Here is a 17,786-nt window from a genome sequence, read left to right on the forward strand (position 1 = left end):
TCTTACTTCATTATCCCTTAATATTCAGTTCTTTCACAGGAACTGAATTAGTACATTTTTTCCTTCAAACTGAAGGCCTCGCTTTCATTCAACAGCTCACATTTCCACACAAATCACTTGGGTCTTCACTCTAATCAAATTATTAAATGCTCTCAAATAATGTCTTTGAAATGGGAAGGGAAGGGAAGGGAAGGGAAGGGAAGGGAAGGGAAGGGAAGGGAAGGGAAGGGAAGGGAAGGGAAGGGAAGGGAAGGGAAGGGAAGGGAAGGGGAAGGGGAGGGGAGGGGAGGGGAGGGGAGGGGAGGGGAGGGGAGGGGAGGGGAGGGGAGGGGAGGGGAGGGGAGGGGAGGGGAAGGGAAGGGAAGGGAAGGGAAGGGAAGGGAAGGGAAGGGAAGGGAAGGGAAGGGAAGGGAAGGGAAGGGAAGGGAAGGGAAGGGAAGGGAAGGGAAGGGAAGGGAAGGGAAGGGAAGGGGAGGGGAGGGGAGGGGAGGGGAGGGGAGGGGAGGGGAGGGGAGGGGAGGGGAGGGAAGGGGAGGGAAGGGAAGGGAAGGGAAGGGAAGGGAAGGGAAGGGAAGGGAAGGGAAGGGAAGGGAAGGGAAGGGAAGGGAAGGGAAGGGAAGGGAAGGGAAGGGAAGGGAAGGGAAGGGAAGGGAAGGGAAGGGAAGGGAAGGGAAGGGAAGGGAAGGGAAGGGAAGGGAAGGGAAGGGAAGGGAAGGGAAGGGAAGGGAAGGGAAGGGGCTTTTGTAATACATTTCCACTGTTTATCAGCAATGTGTGTAAGAAGGAAAATCCAAACTTGATCTTCTAATAGTGAAATTTAAAGATATATGAATCCACAGTTATAAGGAGATACATTTGATGAAGTCTTAATCCAGAATTCAACTAGGATTTTTACGACGTTACCCATAGATTGGTACTCTAGTTCCTTCATTGCAGTGAAACAAATGGGAAACATTCTAAAATAATCACTAGAAGTTGGATTACATCCATACAGAACAGTATTAAAGAGCAAGGATTCTACTCTATGCAGCAGATTGTTTGTTTTTAATTACACAAATTATACATGGAAAAAACTTAGCTTTAAGCCTTAAGTAGCAAACATTCTGTCACACAACAGTCACACATGCAAACAACATAAAACACACCTGGAAAAATACTGATACAAACTTCTTTTTTAAACATGAGTACCAGAAAATACCTCCTTTTTTTATATAGCTTTTACATAAGTCATGTTTTTCTAAAAATACCCTGGAGTCACTTTTCAGATCACTTCCGAAAAACATTCTTCCTGCTTGAATTTTTTTTCACATTTATTTACATGTTCATGGCAAGAAAAAATAATTTTACCTTCAGACTCAGGAAACAAGTCTGAAAATACTCTCCTCACCGTATTTTACAAAGTGTATTTTAAACCACTCACCAGTTTGCCACCAGTGGTCCAAGACAGGTACCTTGAAGACTCTTTTTGACCATTCTAGCGTGTCCACGTCACAGTGCTCACCAGCTACAAACATCATCCTGAACCTTTAAATAAAAACAAAGTCTGTATCTTGAGCTGGATGTGGAGGGGAAAGGGAGGGGAAAGGGAAGGGAAGGGAAGGGAAGGGAAGGGAAGGGAAGGGAAGGGAAGGGAAGGGAAGGGAAGGGAAGGGAAGGGAAGGGAAGGGAAGGGAAGGGAAGGGAAGGGAAGGGAAGGGAAGGGAAGGGAAGGGAAGGGAAGGGAAGGGAAGGGAAGGGAAGGGAAGGGAAGGGAAGGGAAGGGAAGGGAAGATAATGAATATAATAAATGTCTCTGGCCACTGTCCCAGATCAAGGGAAAAGACAAAGGAGGACTTCAACTTTTTCTCTTTCCTACAAAGTAAGACCTAGAATATTTGCAGCATTAATTTAAGCTACTTAATACTTCATCGAGTAAAATAAACTTTATTTGCTGAATGCAAAGACCTTGGGAGACCAGAGGCAAGCAACTATCAGTTGAAGTAAAAAATAATTAAATGCTCTGTACACAGAAACTAGGTAGATATCTTTGTTAGCATTGCAATACAATCTGTCACAGCCAGATGCATGTCATGGACATTTTGTTTCACTTTAAGTCTTTCCTCAGCACATTCTGAATGAAGACAACTGATGAACACAGAACTTCACTCTTGTCCTTCAAAAGTGGACACAAACTGCACTGATTTTGTAAAAGCAGTAGATTTGTAGCCACAAAAAGAGAGAATTCTTAGATCTGATCAGTATGACACAAATTTCACTTCAGAGGGATATAATTTAGAAAGACTATGAGTTTCATCTTTCCATGGAAATGAAATCCAGAAAGCAAATTAGACAAACACCAAGAACATATAAGACTTAGGGAAAAGTTAAGATATCTTGTTATCCCCTGAGCCAAAAGCAAAATTCCTCTCTTTTGAATTGCCAGTTTTAATAATCAGATTTAATAATCTGCAGGCTAAAGAGCAATTTTATGTTATGAGAAGAAAAATCAGCTCTTTGGTAAACTTAAAGCACAAAACCATCAAAAAGAATATCAGAGTAAAGTGCCATAAGTCTAAGCATAAGAACCATGGAATTATTTTCTCCTCTCAAACAGTATAGCAAAACAAGGGATGGCAATGGCTATGAAATGTCCCACTCAACAATTTTTTTAAAAGCCCACTTAAAACTTCAAAGCATGTCAGTCCACCTGTTATTGCAATCATCTATCCCTGAAATGCAGTTAATTGAGAAAAAGGTCCTAAAGCCTCTCTATTAATTAAATGTCCTCAGCTGTTCTGAAAACCTATATTCCTAACATGAAATTCAGCACAATCAAGCTTTTAGGCCCTATACAGGAGTTCAGCAGAATGGACTTCAAATATCACCTGACATACAGGTGACAGATCAATGTTCCTAATGATCCTGAAGCAATAAATATTGTTCAACACAGCACATACATTTTGGTGTCACCCCAAGCACAGAAGAAACCATCTGAAAGAAACAATCTTAAAACTATTTACCAAAAGCTTAAATGTTCATATGACTAATAATCTGAGCTTCACTTTTCCAAATTAAAAGATTTTGGAACTTTTTTTTTTTTTTAAATTCTGGTATGCACAAACCAGTTTGGAGGGGGGAGGGGTATTCTGGCAAAGAAAAACTCTATATGCATGATATTAAATAAGCTTTTTTTTCCCTAAAACTACAGCAATGAAGATTCATTTGCACCTCTAAACATTAACCGGAAATAAAGAATTCTTACTAATTTTTAATGCATGTGGAGACCACATACATATGTTTATATATATACACACATATACATATGTTTATTTTTTAATTATTTATTTAAAGATGCAAAATTTAAAAAAAAAAATGTTTTCACATCTTCTGATTTTTCTCCATTGATGTGTTTGCTCATTTCCTTCCCTGAACAGATTTTACCTTGAAAATGAGAATCCAAGCATTGGATATTTTAGTGACAGAGTCACAAAGAGAGACACAGAACACAACTGCAGCTCAGCTCCACAAAGGCTGTTCATGTGCACAATTCAGGACTCCACCAGGAAGGGCCATGTATGATCAATAGCAGCACAGAGCAGAGGGCAGCAGGCAGAACTGCATTACGTACTTCAGTTGTAATAAGTTGAGGGTCTTAATCACATATCCTCTTAGCATCATTTGTGAAATGTCAATTCTATGAGAAAGTATTCCCTTCTAACAGTTTTGAATTTGCTACTTTAATTTCACATCCTCTTGTTCCTGTATTATGAGACAGATAATGGAAGTTTCTTATCTACTTGAATACTTTATAATGAATAATGAATATTTTATATATCAGATGAACAACCTAGAATCTCTAAATACTCTTGATGTAAAACTGCAGAACATTCTCAACTGACCAAAAGTCGAGCAAGCAAAGTAGACTATGGGACACAAATGGCGAATTACTTGTATGTTAATCTAAACTGCTGAGTTGTTGCCCCATTTCATGCAAAACCATCACTTGTCAATTGTTTGGAAATTAGAACAATCCAATTATAGGATGAAGTGTGATTCCAAATATGGGAAGAGTTAATGGCTTGGTATTATGGAGCTACCTTCTGAAGAGGAGAATGGATTCAAAGAGCTGAACAGAATATTATTAAGTAGATGAAGGTCATAGAATTTGGATGTTACTTGTTCTTCCAACATGACAGGCAGCAATGCTCAGTAGCACTGGATGTTATCAAAAGCTATGTTTTTAGATCTCTATAAATATGTGGTTGAACAGAGCTCTTGACCTACAGTACTAAAAACTAAACATCTGCTTTACCATTAAGCATGAGCTGTGTTTAAGGCAAAGGTGGCATTCTGTGTCAAAAGCAAAGAAATTTCAAGATTTGGCCCCAATAGATACAAGAAATTTAAAGCATACACACTAGAACCTTTGGAAAATTCATATATATAATTTTGTGTCGAGGCCAGCGATGCCACAAACATCAGTTCTTAGCAGAAATTTATTTCACTTACGTCATTTCAAAGAACACAAATTTGTTTATAATTCAATTTACTCATCTAAATCAAATGTCCCCTTGTGTATGGAAGCTGGCATTGCCTACGACCTCCTTTCTTCATCAGTAACTGTCTTTTTTAACATTATTTTTTTAAGTGATATTGACCTTTACCATTTATTTAACAGAACTTTTCAGAAATAAAATGTACCATGGTGGAAACCTCTTTCAGGACTGCATTCCTGGATGCAGTCTCTAAAGTAAGGATCTGTTTTAGTGCATTTAGCAGAAAGACATTTCAAAGTTTCTTCACCATGTAACGAAGAAGAAAGCATCATCAATCAAGTAAATGAACTAAGACTGCTTTCAAACTGAATCAGACAGAAATCACTTTACCTTGAATAGAAAAGTCTATCCAAGTAACACCCAAACCCAAGTATTTCCCTAGAATATCAATTTTAATCACTTGACCTACTAGATATCAAATGCTGCATTAAAGGGTTTAGTAAAGAGACATCACATCCCAGTGAACTACATGGTCCAAATCTGAGTGAATTATGAAAGAACGAAAGCTGCAGACAAGTGGAGAAGCTCATTTGATATGACTGAATAGGAATGATGAAATACCTCTTTATATCTCTGGCAACAGATACTACAATGAGACTCTTATCTAGAATTCTCATCTGGCCAGAGAATGTGACAACTTAGAAACCAGGTAAGCAGATTTCCTATTGAATGAATACTCTAAAGACAAAGTATTTGCCTAAGAAATGCCAAGGAACAGCAATTAAATTTTCTAGAATCTGAATCACATTCTTGTCAATAAATGCCATAGGACAATAGCACATTCATGTCTCAAATGAGCTTCTTTCTTATTTCAAGGAGTAAGGGTTGATGATAGCAGTCAAAACAGATGGAAGAAAGTAATTCATTACAAGATAAGCTTGTAATGAATACCTCATGAAAAAATCCAGCTTACTAACAATAAATTTTCCTGAGCAATTAAGAATGTGGAGGTCTAATGAAGCTCCCCTTCTCTTTGAACAAGAGTGGTAATAGATGTTCTTGTGACTGAATACTGCCTATACAGTTTGACACAGTCCCTGTTTCATGCTGAGCAAATCATTCAACTTCAAGATTAGATGTGGTCCAAACCCATGTGTTTTTTGTTTTTAAAATGTTTACCATAAGATACAGAAACTTGGTCTGTAGAAATACTGAACACTCATACATCCAAGTTACTATGAGAAGCATTTCATAAATATATTGCTAATATCACATTTTAACCATATAATACTACAATCTTTGAAACAGTGGTATTTCAGTGTCTCAGACTAGATATTCCAGACTAACAGAAGACTTTAACCTTAATTTCTCTTTCACTCAACTTACCATCTGCAAAATACAGATAATACCACTCTCACCTCACAGGGGATTTATGAGGATGAACTCAGCCAAGACTTTGAAGCATGCTGATCATATAGTGATAAGCACCTTAAAAGCAGTACAAGACAGCAAATAGCTCTTTGGACACATAATCGCAAACAATAATGAAGTTTGGGGGGAGCAACCAAAACACTGACTAGCTTCTGATTAAACAAACACTAAAGATCCTGTACCCTTAACAAAATAAGAGGTCACGTGGAAAAACCAGTATGGGATGACATAATCCAAGACTGTATTACAGAGTATAAGCACAGGGGAGTAAAGTAAAAGATGGGAGAGGAATCCTAACTCAGTAAAAGCTTTTAACATTAGAGTCAGACTTTTTAACAGCTTTAATTTCCTCAAAACTATCAATAGACATTTGCAAGGAGATATGTGTACAACTAAATTTTCAAGAATAGATTAAAATGGCACTCTACAGAGGTGGGCAAAATACACTGTTACTCTTAGTTCATGCAGCCTGGAAAAAACTGCTTCCAGTGTATCCTTACTTCACCTTTTTGGCAAGTACTGCTTTCCCAAGGCTGCCTCAGGGTCCTGCTGACGGATTGCTCTAATTGCAGTTGGTGAAGTAAAGAAGGCAGCTACTTCATTTTCTGCTAGCACACGGAAATAGGCACCAGCATCTGGCGTTCCTACAGGCTTCCCCTATGGAGAGAATAATTTAAAATGTCACAGGATAAAAATACCTCATAATTCCTTGACAGTTCAAGCCTTGAGCACGTAATAGTAGTGGTAGCACAGCAACAGAAGTAATTTCAAGTAAGACTTCAAAGGAGGCTTTGTTAAAAATAATAATGCCATGACTGTACTCACTTGTAGAAATAAATTCACAAGCTTTGGGAACCATGCCTTACACGAACACAGCACATACTAGTTACTACTTAGAAAATTAGGACAAACGGACATGCAAATGAAAAGACAGACACAAAGATAGGTTATTGCACTGGCAGCAGAGAGAGTCATGTCTATATCTACCCTGAGATGCAATTTAAAAAACACCCACACTCCCTCTGAACAAGGAGTCTCTGGACACGGTGGCACTGCAGCTATACTCCCATGCACAGATAGCTTTTTCTTACCTAAAATTTTTTCTCAAATTTGGAAAGATTCCCACTTAGCTGCTTAAACTGACTTTTTGGAACCTTCATGCTACCCCACATGAAGCCTGGAGAGATCCTGAAGGGCGGGCCCCTATTCTGTTTTAGTATGCTACCAGACTGTGGTCTGGTTTGGGGTTGGGTCTTTCTTGAGCTAAGGGGCTAATCATTTATGACAAATTGTTCAATGGTAAGTAATCCTAATAAAAAATAATCAAGAATACTTTTTTGTGGTGTCAAAAATATGATAAGCAGTCAGCACAGAATCATATAGTCACAATCTTACTCTAAGTGCAATTACCACAGTGCATGAACAGCTCCATACATATTCTGAAATTAGAAGGTGATGTTAATGTAGAATGAGTTTTAGCTCCAAAGGTGTCATCATAACCTTTTCACTAGAAAGGCCACACTTAGAAGATTAACTTTGACAGAGCATGTAAATCGAGAGACACACACTTTTCCTACTGCATCCAGCTGGGCCTGAACGCTGGCAAGAGCACTGGTGAACCATTAATCAGATTCAAAGAACACAGGACAGCCAAAGCTGGGTATGTACCAGTGGTTTTGCAGCTTTATGGTGAGATACTGCTCCTAGTGAGAGGTGTTCTCAAAAAGAGAAGCACCACAAAAGATTTTAAAAATAAGACAAAATAGAATGCACAATTGAAAAGCCATTTTTTAAAAAGCATTAAGCAGGCAGTAAGAAACAAATGGAGAGAAAATACATTTCCAGCCCAAGTAGAAGAGTAGTATAATCAACACCAAAAGCCCTCTTTCTGCAATTAGCCTATCCTTAAAAAAGAAATGCAAAAATGATGCTTGCTTAAAAAGTGAGTTATGTCCTTTTTCCTGTCAGATAACACACAGTACCCAAAGAAAAGTCTTTTACTAGACGGTCTTGAAGCCTCACTCTAGCAGACTGCTTCATCACAACTTTCATGTGTTCAACAGTATTTGTTCATGAACCTGTTTGTTCAAGTTGACACTCTCTCCCTGTAATATTCACTATACCTGCAGATGTGTAGACACCTGGTTAAGAGTTCAAGCGCACATCACTAGTGCTAAAACAAATAGCCTCTGACTCTGAAAAGCCCCAAATTGTCACAAGCTTCTCATCAAGTAATTATGTACTTGAACTAGTATCAATCATCTTGGACACCAAAACACCTAGCTGGGGAGCAAGTTGAACTTGGTTAGTCTGCCAGTAATAAAGTAGGCTGTTACTTTTAACCAAATGTAAATACCCAGAGCCCATAAAAGGGCTATGTGGTCCTGAGCACACCCACTCCCTCCCAGATCCTGCTTCACACTGGATCTCTGCCTGAGCTATGTCACAGGCATGCCTGTGCCTCAAACTTCCAGCAAGCTTGAGCCTGACAGTAGCTACACAAACTGTTAAACCTTCAGGAGTGCTTGGGTAAACATGCAGGACAGGTGGATATTTATGTCACAGGTAAGTTAAAGCAGTTTAGGTTTGGAGTTACCAGCCTCAGATATAGGAGAAAACCAAACAAAACACAAACAGTAGAAAGAGGAGAAAATTCACCTGACAGTTGATAGGAAATATAGCCCAGAGAATAAGATATTCATTTAGGAAAAAAAAAATCTGGCACAGGTGTAAAATATTCTTACAGATTCTGCAGAAAAACCTCCCAAGTTTATTGGAAGCTGTTCAGAGTTTAGCAAATGATAAACAAAAATGGACATAATCTGTGAGACAGAAATGGTTAATGGCTCATTTTTAAGATCTTTGCCCAATGCAGCAAAGTGTGCAAAGAATCTCATCTGCAACCAAAGTCCATCCCTTCAAATATGCCTCCTGACGGGAATTCGGATTGCGAGTTAAGATACCTGACAGGGAACTTGAGATAAGATAAAGGTGGCACTACTGTCCAACTACCTCAGGTCTAAGGAGAAGTAAACAGGGCTGGGAAAGAATGCATCCAAGAGAGAGAAGGTGAGTTTTTGGGAGTGTGATTGCAAAACCTCTGGTCCACATAAGACAGAGTGAACATCCACCACCATGGGACAATCACATGAGAGGCAACTCTCATGTCTTAGAAGGGGTCATAAACCATCACAGATCCCCAAAGGTCCCCATACTCATTCCTCAGGCCTTATACCAGAGGACTGCAAATGATTCAAAGTTTTGCAACAGATTCAGATTCTTCTGCATAAGACAGTGTAAAACTCCCCCACAGGGGAGGTGCTTGGGCATTCCTATGTACACCTGAATGTATGTTAATACCCATTGAATTCTATGTTTCATGGGACACCCACCACAGAGAAGACCAGAAGAAGAGGATGAACAGGACACCCTGGATCCACAGGGGTGGTTAACTAACTTTCCCCTAATCTGTCTCCCTTTCTTTCCCCCCTCCTCTTTTTTATATTTCTTTCAATATCTCTCTCTCTACCTCACATTCACTGATAAATAAAATCCATACTATTGACTTTGGCATATGGTCTTGCTTGCACCTTAATTAATCTCCCTTATAATCAGACTGTAACACATATCTGAGACAGTGCAAATTAATTTCAGAGCCCAAAATATATAAATAAGGTCGCCAGAAAGAGTAATCATTTATTATACAAAAAATTTAAAACTACTACCATATTCCATGAAGGCTTATTTACCACATGCAATTATTATTTTTAAAAGTTAGCAATATAAACAGTAAACCACAGGGTAATTGAATTCAGAATATGGTGACAGACTGCTTAGTCAATTGGGGACTGAGCAAATGAGATACTTCCACTGGATTTCTGCAGGGATCAGTTTGAGACCTGTTGCTATTCAGTATTCGCATCAATAATAGAGATGAACATTGATTTCTAAAAGTTACTGGCACTAATATCTATGGTTGACAGGAAATGAGAGCACAGTAAATGGGACCAGGGCAGTCAGAAAGAGAGTGATCTGTCTCACCTAATTTAAAAGAGGAAAGTAAGAACAGATACTTCTTGTATGAGCTAGGAAGATTCCCACAGAAAATACCTACCAAGAGACTGAGACAAACAGATGGGAACATCTTTCTTGAAGCACTTAGATTTAGCATGCAATTTAGATGTCAAACAGTTGAGCAGACATCCTGAGGCAAAATGTGCTGATGATTTATGATTTCATACATGATTATCAAAAAAGTTTCACAGACACCAAGAATTACTAAGGGGATAGGAAAGTTCTTGTATGGAGAAAGCAAGAAGCCACCAGAATAGATTACTAGAGGGAAGAGACACAGAAGAAGAGCTATAATAAAATGTCAATATAATAAAATAAATAAATGTCAATAATAAAATAACAATGCAGGAGTAAGAGTGCATCGATTCCCTTTCAAGACCCCTAACAACAACGGATTCTTCAATTACCACTAAATCCAAAATTATGAGGAAATTCTCTCTGTATAGAAAATGTAGTGCATGCCACTAAAACCTGCTGATGCCAAAGCACACACAAAGTCCAGACATATCAGGATTCAAAAGAATATGCTCACAGAGACATTCAGCCTTCTGACAGTGACTCTGCTGCCAAAGCTCCACTGAAGACTTGAGACAACAAGTGCTACTGAATTAGCTCCACAATCAGTATGGGTGATGGCAGAGTAATCCCTGTCAGACTTCAGAGACAGTGTTTGCTTTGTAAGCTGATGATACTGGCTTACAAAAACAGCAAGAAAAGCTGGATATCTCCAAGAACTGTGCCAAAGAAGAGTACTTTCAAACTAGTGCTAAAACACTAGTTTGCTGTTGCTGTTACGTATCCTGCAAATCTGCTGCAACTACAGAACTCCAGAGCCTTGTGAGAGACTCCAGGCACACAAGATGCTACAGCTCTGTGTGGGATAGTAGGTCATTCTCTGACCTAGACCACTCAAATGAAGTCCTTAATGCCTGGTGCTTGACAAGTGTGGGTATCCCTCTTCTTTACCCTAGTCCCAAACACTGGAACTACAATGCTGCCTTTTTCCTGACATCACAGGACCACAAATAGTAACTAGACTTTATCTTAATACTGCCCTGTTGCTTGAAACCCTATTAGCAAGAGGAACCTAGAGTGGGCTGCGTGACTTCAAGTAGCTTATTTGTTGCTGTTGTTTTGGAGAAAAACAAAGCAGGACAGATTATTTAAACCAAACAAACCAAAACAAAAAATACACTTGCTTTTGTATTTGAAAGAATTCATCATCATTTTTTCATTCTTGAAAATGGTTTAACAGCAAGTGAAAACTAAAAGCATAATTTCCATAGTAATTTTTAAAATTACAAGTTGTCACCTAAGTAATTTAAAAATAAACAAAACACTTGAAGTAGTGAGGGTATGAAGTCAGCACAGTTTACATTCAATAGTGGTTGGCTACAAGCAAAAGGAATGTCATGTTCTGCGGCATTTGCTTTTGTTCTCCCTGGCTGCAAGCAGCTCTTGGGAGCCCGGCTGTGGCGTAGCTTCCATGTGCTGCCGGGGTTTTCTGCCGTGGGTTCCCGGACACGGCTACCGTGTCCTGGGCACGTGGGCTGGCCAGTCACTGTTACCATGTGCTAGGGATCCAGCAAAGAAGTAAGGAATTGTCCATTTACTCTGTGCTGGGCTGGAATGGTTTATTGGTCACATGGCACGGTTAGATGGAAAGATGCAACCGCTCCCGGCACTCTCATGGGAGAAAATAGCGCCCGGGTGCCAGCAGGGTAGGATTTTATGGAGGGGCGGGGTGAGAGGATCCACGGCCTCTCGTTCAATAGGGGCGGCTGCCATGGTGGTGATGCCAGCAACAGCAACCAACCAAGACAGCGCTGGGGCAGTTCCTGGTTCCCAGGGCTAGTAGGGATGCAGCATCAGGGAGATTGGCGGGGATCTCTCTGGCAAGGATGAGGAGTTTCTGCCTGAGTGATTGGGGTAAGCTCCAATAGCACACAGCTAGGAGCAAACAACCACGGGGAGGGGAAACACGGGGGGTGCGCGGGATTACTGAACTTGCTTTATCTAACATAAATTAAAAACCCTAATCTAAACCCAAACCCCAGGATGCAACATCTCCCTGCTTAATAAAATATAAAAAGCAAGCAGTGGTGTTGATTCAGTCTCTCATGCGGTGGCCTCTTCCCCCAGCTTCTTCTGCTGCTGCAACTGCGGTGACTGCTATGCAAGTGGAGAGGGCCTGGAGATGGTGCTGGGGCTAGTTCTTCTCAGGATGTTCGGGGATAGGGAAACCAGGGAAACAACTTTATTATAAACACAGGAACTGGGGGTATAACTGGGCTGAGGTAGCTGTAAGGGAAGTACTGGTTAGGGAGAGGTAGAATCTTTTCCTTCCTTGTGGCGTCTGCAATTGGATGCAACCCCTAGGTCGGTGGGATCACAGGTTGCATCCACTGGCACCATATCACTCCAACTCACTGACTGCTCTGCTGTGTAGGGTTTAACATGCCTCCTGGGGATCCACCTGACTCCTGAAGGTGTGGACACGCAGGCATATCCCCGTCCCCAAGTCAAAAGTGGAAATGGACCCTGGATTTCTTTAGAGTCCAGATCCCTCACTAACACTGGACGCCGCTCCTCTGGCTGGAGCTCTTGATGTTGTTTGAAATGTCTCAGGGCTGGCAGTTCTGGTCTGTCAAAAGAACAGTTCAGGAAACTGATAGTAAACAATGCCTTGCAGAGTCTCTCATGCGGTGACAGCACTCGCACATCCTTTCACTGTTTTTGGAGGACTTGCTTTAGCATCTGGTGGGTTCTATTATGGCCTGGCTGGTGGGGGAGTGGGGAATCCCGGTCTTACGTTGAAACCCCAAATCTTGTAGGAAGTTGCAGAACACCTTGGAAGTATAGGCTGGACCATTGTCTGTTTTAATCACGGTTGGGACCCCTAAGGTGGCAAAGGCCTGGACAAGATGTTTCCTGACGTCTGTGGCCCTTTCCCCTATGTGGGCTGAGGCAAAAACTGCCACCGAGAAGGTGTCCACAGTTACATGGACATTCTTGAGCCTACCAAACTCAGGGACCTTGGTGACATCCATTTGCCACACCTCACAACTGCGGAGACCTCTGGGATTTACACCTGCTCCCAGCATTGGTAAAGCTGCCTCCTGACAGCTGGGGCATGAGGCCACAATTTCCCTGGCTTGGTCACACTGCAGATGGAACTGGCGTACCAGCCGCGGGGCATTCTGATGGAACTGCTGATGGCTCAGCCTGGCCTGCTCGACTATGCTCGGCTGGCCTCCCAGCTGTACAGGGGCTGCCAAGGCATCTGCTCCGCGGTTTCCTTCAGCAATAAAGCCTGGGAGATTCGTGTGTGATCTCACATGAACCACATAAAAGGGATGCTCATGGTTAGAAACCAGGTGTACTAATTTAGAGAGCAACCCGAAGATGACCTGATTCGGCACCTCTTTTACGACTGCACGTTCAGCTCTAGACACTGCTCCTGCTACATATGCTGAATCTGTTACCAAATTAAACGGTTGTTCAAACTTCTCAAAAGCTCTCACTACAGCATCCAACTCAACCACCTGTGGGGAACCATCTGCTACCTTAATATCTGATTCCCATACCTGAGTCTCTGGGTCCCTCCAAGTCACCACCAACTTGTGGGACTTCCCTGACCCGTCCGTGAATACTGTTAGTGCTCGGAGGGGTTTTCTGCTCTGTAATTCTTTAGGCAACAATTTGTATTCGGTATGAAACAAATAATGTCCGATCTTAATTTGGCCTGAGAAGCTGTCTAGAGCGAACTGTAAATTCTCATTCTGCCTTAGCAGGTGTTCAAAAGCCTCCTTGGTCATCCTCCCCGTGGATGTTTTGATGGGGAGATGGATACATGTAAAGTCACAGCCAGCTAGTACTTGCAGACGAGCCCTGGCCCGCATTATGAGCTGCACCATCAGCTCCTGTGGCCAAGGAACACCCACTCTTTTATTAAGAGGGGGTCCTGTTGACCCTTGTCCCACTGAAATATCATGCCATACAAATGGGGTAACTCACCCAACATGATGAATCAGAAAGGTAGCCCTGGTTGGCAACAATGGGCCTATCTGCTCGTGATGGCTTTCTGGACCTCCTCGAGTGCTGCTCTGGCCTCTCGGGTCAGGACTCTCAGGGAACCTAAACCCTCATCCCCCTCCCTTTCTGCTAACAAATCAAAGAGCGGGGATAGTTCCCCTGTAGTGAGTCCCAGCCATGGCCTGATCCAATTTAATGACCCACACAGGCGCTGGAGATCATTCAGTGTCTTGGGGTTATCGTTTATCTGTATCTGTTGGGGCCTGATCATCCGGTTGTTAATTGCCAGGCCCAGATACTTCCAGGGTGGCAGCAACTGTACCTTTTCTTTCTGTAACTCAAATCCAGCCACCGACAAGGCCCTAACAGTGTCCTCCAGTGCTGCTTGCAGGATCTCGCTGTCAGGGGCATAAATCAGCACATCATCCATGTAATGACTGAAAATACAGGATGTCCACTTGGCACACATTGGGGATAGAACCCTGGCGACATACCACTGGCATATAGCAGGGGAACATTTGAAACCCTGTGATTGTACCATCCAGTGGTAATGCTTCATTGGGGCTTCTCTGTTGTTGGAAGGCACAAAGAATGCGAAACGGGGAGCATCATCCGGATGGAGTGGGATTTGGAAGAAACAAGCTTTAATGTCAATTACAGCCAAATTGTAATTCTGGGGTAGCATCGATGGAGATGGCATAGCCGGTTGGAGAGAGCCCATATCTTGAACTGCCTCATTAATTTTTCTCAAATCATGGAGGAGCTGCCACCTGTCTCTCCCTGGTTTTTTTAATTACAAACACAGGAGAGTTCCAGGGGCTGTTTGTTTCTACAAGGTGTCCTTTTGCTAACTCCTCGTTAACCAATTTTGTGAGCGCCTGCAGCTTTTGCTTACTCAGCCGCTACTGCTTCACCCAGATGGGCTTATCTGTGAGCCATGTCACTTTCTGTGTGGGGCGCTCTTCAGTGGCCGCACGTAAAAATGCTGGGGGGCCGGAAATTCCAATTTGGCTCCCCACTGCGACATGGCATCCCTCCCCCATAATGTAAATTTGCAGTTGATCACGAATGGACGTACTGAGGCCAGCAGCCCATTTGGACCCTTAATTTGGACGATGTTTTTAGATTGTCTTGCTGGCTGTGGCCCGCCTAGCCCTAAGACTGGCGTGGCCATGCTTTGCAGCTCCCAGTGTGACGACCACTTGTGTGGTGGGATGACCATCATGTCTGCCCCTGTGTCCAACATCCCCTGTAGGTGTACAGATCGCCGCTTGCATTTGAGTTTGCACCATACGAGGGGTTTTTCCTCTCCCAACTTCCCAGCATAAAACACTGAGAGTTCCAGGTCATTGCACAGAGCACGGGGAATGGGAATTGTCTGTGCAATTACCTGGCCCTTAGGCAGGAAGAGGGGGGGGTGGACACAGCGTGCCATGAGATAGAAGAGCCTCAGATTGAGGGTGTATATTACTGGAGGGACTTCTATCTCCAGCGGAGTGCTCTTTGTGTCCCCGACAACAAGGTACCTGCCGTTTAAGAGATCCTCCTTTTTCCTGGTCTCACAGCGGCAGATGTGCGATAGAAGCTCTGTATCTGCTATGGAAAACTGCCAGTCCTGGGAACGAAAATGAACAGAGTTAGTGAGTCGAAGTCGATAAGGCTCCCAGTTGTCACTAGTCGAGAGGCAGCCGCTTACTGATGGTACTAGATGGTGCATTGCGGCTCCTCTTGCAGCACCGCAACTTGCCTCATTTTTGTCCGAACGTGTGGCAAGTGTGCGTTCATGGGTCAGTTTTTTTGGACCGTGGGGTTCCCATCCCCCCCTTCCCCCTCCTGCAACCCTGGGCAGTGCAGTCCCTAGAACTGGGCACTGAGCCTGGAAGTGTCCCTCCTGATGGTAATGGTAACACCGGCGTGTGGATGGAAGTTGCTTCGGTGGTGGGTTCTTCGAAGGAGCAGCAGCTGAGGCGACTTCCTTGTTTTTCTTCTTTGAGGCCTCCTCCTCATCCATCAGGTGCGCCTTGAGCGTGCACTCCTCGATGATCTGGCTGAGAGTTGGCGGTGGTGAGGCCAACATTGACATGATGACTCTTTTGCACATGGCGTTGGCATTCATGTGCGCCACTTCCAGGACCATTCCTTCCTGGCGCTCAGGTACCTTACGCGTCTCTCCACGGCTGCCTGGACCCGATCTACAAAATCTAACATAGGCTCCCCCACGGCTTGCCTGACTGATGTGTAGGGTATCCTCAGATCCCTGGAGGGCATGCCCAGGAACGCACACTCTGCTGCACCCCTGGACATGTCCAGCATAGCTGTGGGAATTCCCCGAGCTTGCAGTCGCCCCTCACTCCATTCTCCCTCACCCACAAGATGGTCTAGGGTGATTTCTTCTGTGAAATCCAGGCCATAAGGCCCCTCATGGATTTCGGGAAGCAGGTCTGCTGCCAACCTTTTCCACCTCTTCTCCCACAGGTCGTATTCAGACCGGAGAAGCAGGCAATTAAATAGAAGCTTAAGGTCAGCCGGCACTATAGTTCTAGATGTTGAAGTGGCTTTTAGAATCCCTTAAAAAAAAGGACTTGTTCTGCCAAATTTTTGCAATGTCTTGCAGACCTCCTTGGCTGAATCATAGGAAAGGGGTGTCCACATAGGGTTCTCCCCTCCCCCAGTGTAGGGGACTGGAGTGTGGATCGACTGCTCGATCTCATTGACCGGACTCCGTTGCACTCCCCCTCCCCTCACCCTGGGTCTCTGAGGAGCAGGAGGACGTGGGGGCAGGGCGCGAGGGAGAGGACAGACAGGGTGGGGAGAATCCTCCACCTCTGATAGTGGGGTGAAGGCTACTGAGCCCTCCCAGCTGGGGGAGGGTGGGGCTGCTGACGCGGCAGGTAGAACATGCAAGGAGGGAATGCCTACGCCTACCCAAGGAGGGACAGGGGGAGGGGTGGTAACCCGATGCCTTGAGTAGGCAGTGCCCGCGCCCACCGGGAAGCAGGAGGGGGTGGGGTCATAGGGGACGAAGGGAAGAAAGGGATTGTGGGAAGGGGAAGCCCTGCCATGTGGCTGCCCTCCATCTTGGGAAGACAAAGAGATCGACACGAGACTTTGGCCTCCTCAGAGGGACAAAGGAACGGGTTCAAAGAAACAGAACTGTGCGGGGTAGTGCTGAAACTGGGACTTCCAACTGGGAAAAAGGGATTGGGAAAGGGGTTTAGGGTTGTTGCCTCAGTGAATCGGCCGATCTTGCTAAGGTGGGGACACCGGGGGAGTTTGGGGGAGCCAGGAGCACAGTCCACGTTTGTGGAGCTGCCCTGCGTCTCAGATCAACAGGGTACTCCCCCTCGCCCACCCGGGTTAGGGGAAGAAGGGGTAGGAGAAGGGGATGGGGAAACGGATTCAGGGGGAGTAACAGATTTTCTGGATGGTTCTTTCCTTTCCCCGAGTTTCGCGCGGGGTCTGATTTCACCACATCCGAGATCAACAAATGGAATTTAGGGAAGCAGTCATCTATGGAGGGCTCCCTACCGATCCCCTCTGCTAGCCTTTTACCCACTTGCTCCCAAAATTCTGTTTTGCGCGTGTCCTCGGCAGACAGACAGGGGGAAGCAAAGAACAGCCACCAAACAAACTTCTTAACTAAATTTTTCGGGTAGGGGCCCTTCACCACAAGGATTTCCTTAGCTTGGGCATAAAAATTCTTTTGTTGGGCAGATAGCACGGTCCCCATGCTTCTTCCACCCATCCCACCTCACCCCTGGGGCGGTAAAA

At 43.8% G+C, this 17,786-nt stretch overlaps 1 protein-coding gene across 6 annotated transcripts in view; it reads right to left on the reverse strand.

Moving 5' to 3' along the window:
• Nucleotides 1–17,786, reverse strand: part of ACSS3 (acyl-CoA synthetase short chain family member 3) — a 98,516-nt gene that overhangs the window by 58,510 nt on the left and 22,220 nt on the right. For all 6 annotated transcript variants that reach the window (XM_053977178.1, XM_053977179.1, XM_053977177.1 and 3 more), the window contains exons 8-9: nt 6,412–6,563; nt 1,421–1,524 (exon numbers count right to left, since the gene is read on the reverse strand). In XM_053977178.1, the coding sequence (XP_053833153.1) occupies nt 1,421–1,524; nt 6,412–6,563 (256 nt within the window). The remainder of the gene's footprint in view (nt 1–1,420; nt 1,525–6,411; nt 6,564–17,786) is intronic.

Source organism: Vidua macroura, chromosome 5, assembly GCF_024509145.1.
Source record: "Vidua macroura isolate BioBank_ID:100142 chromosome 5, ASM2450914v1, whole genome shotgun sequence".
In the NCBI taxonomy this organism is placed as follows: domain Eukaryota; kingdom Metazoa; phylum Chordata; class Aves; order Passeriformes; family Viduidae; genus Vidua; species Vidua macroura.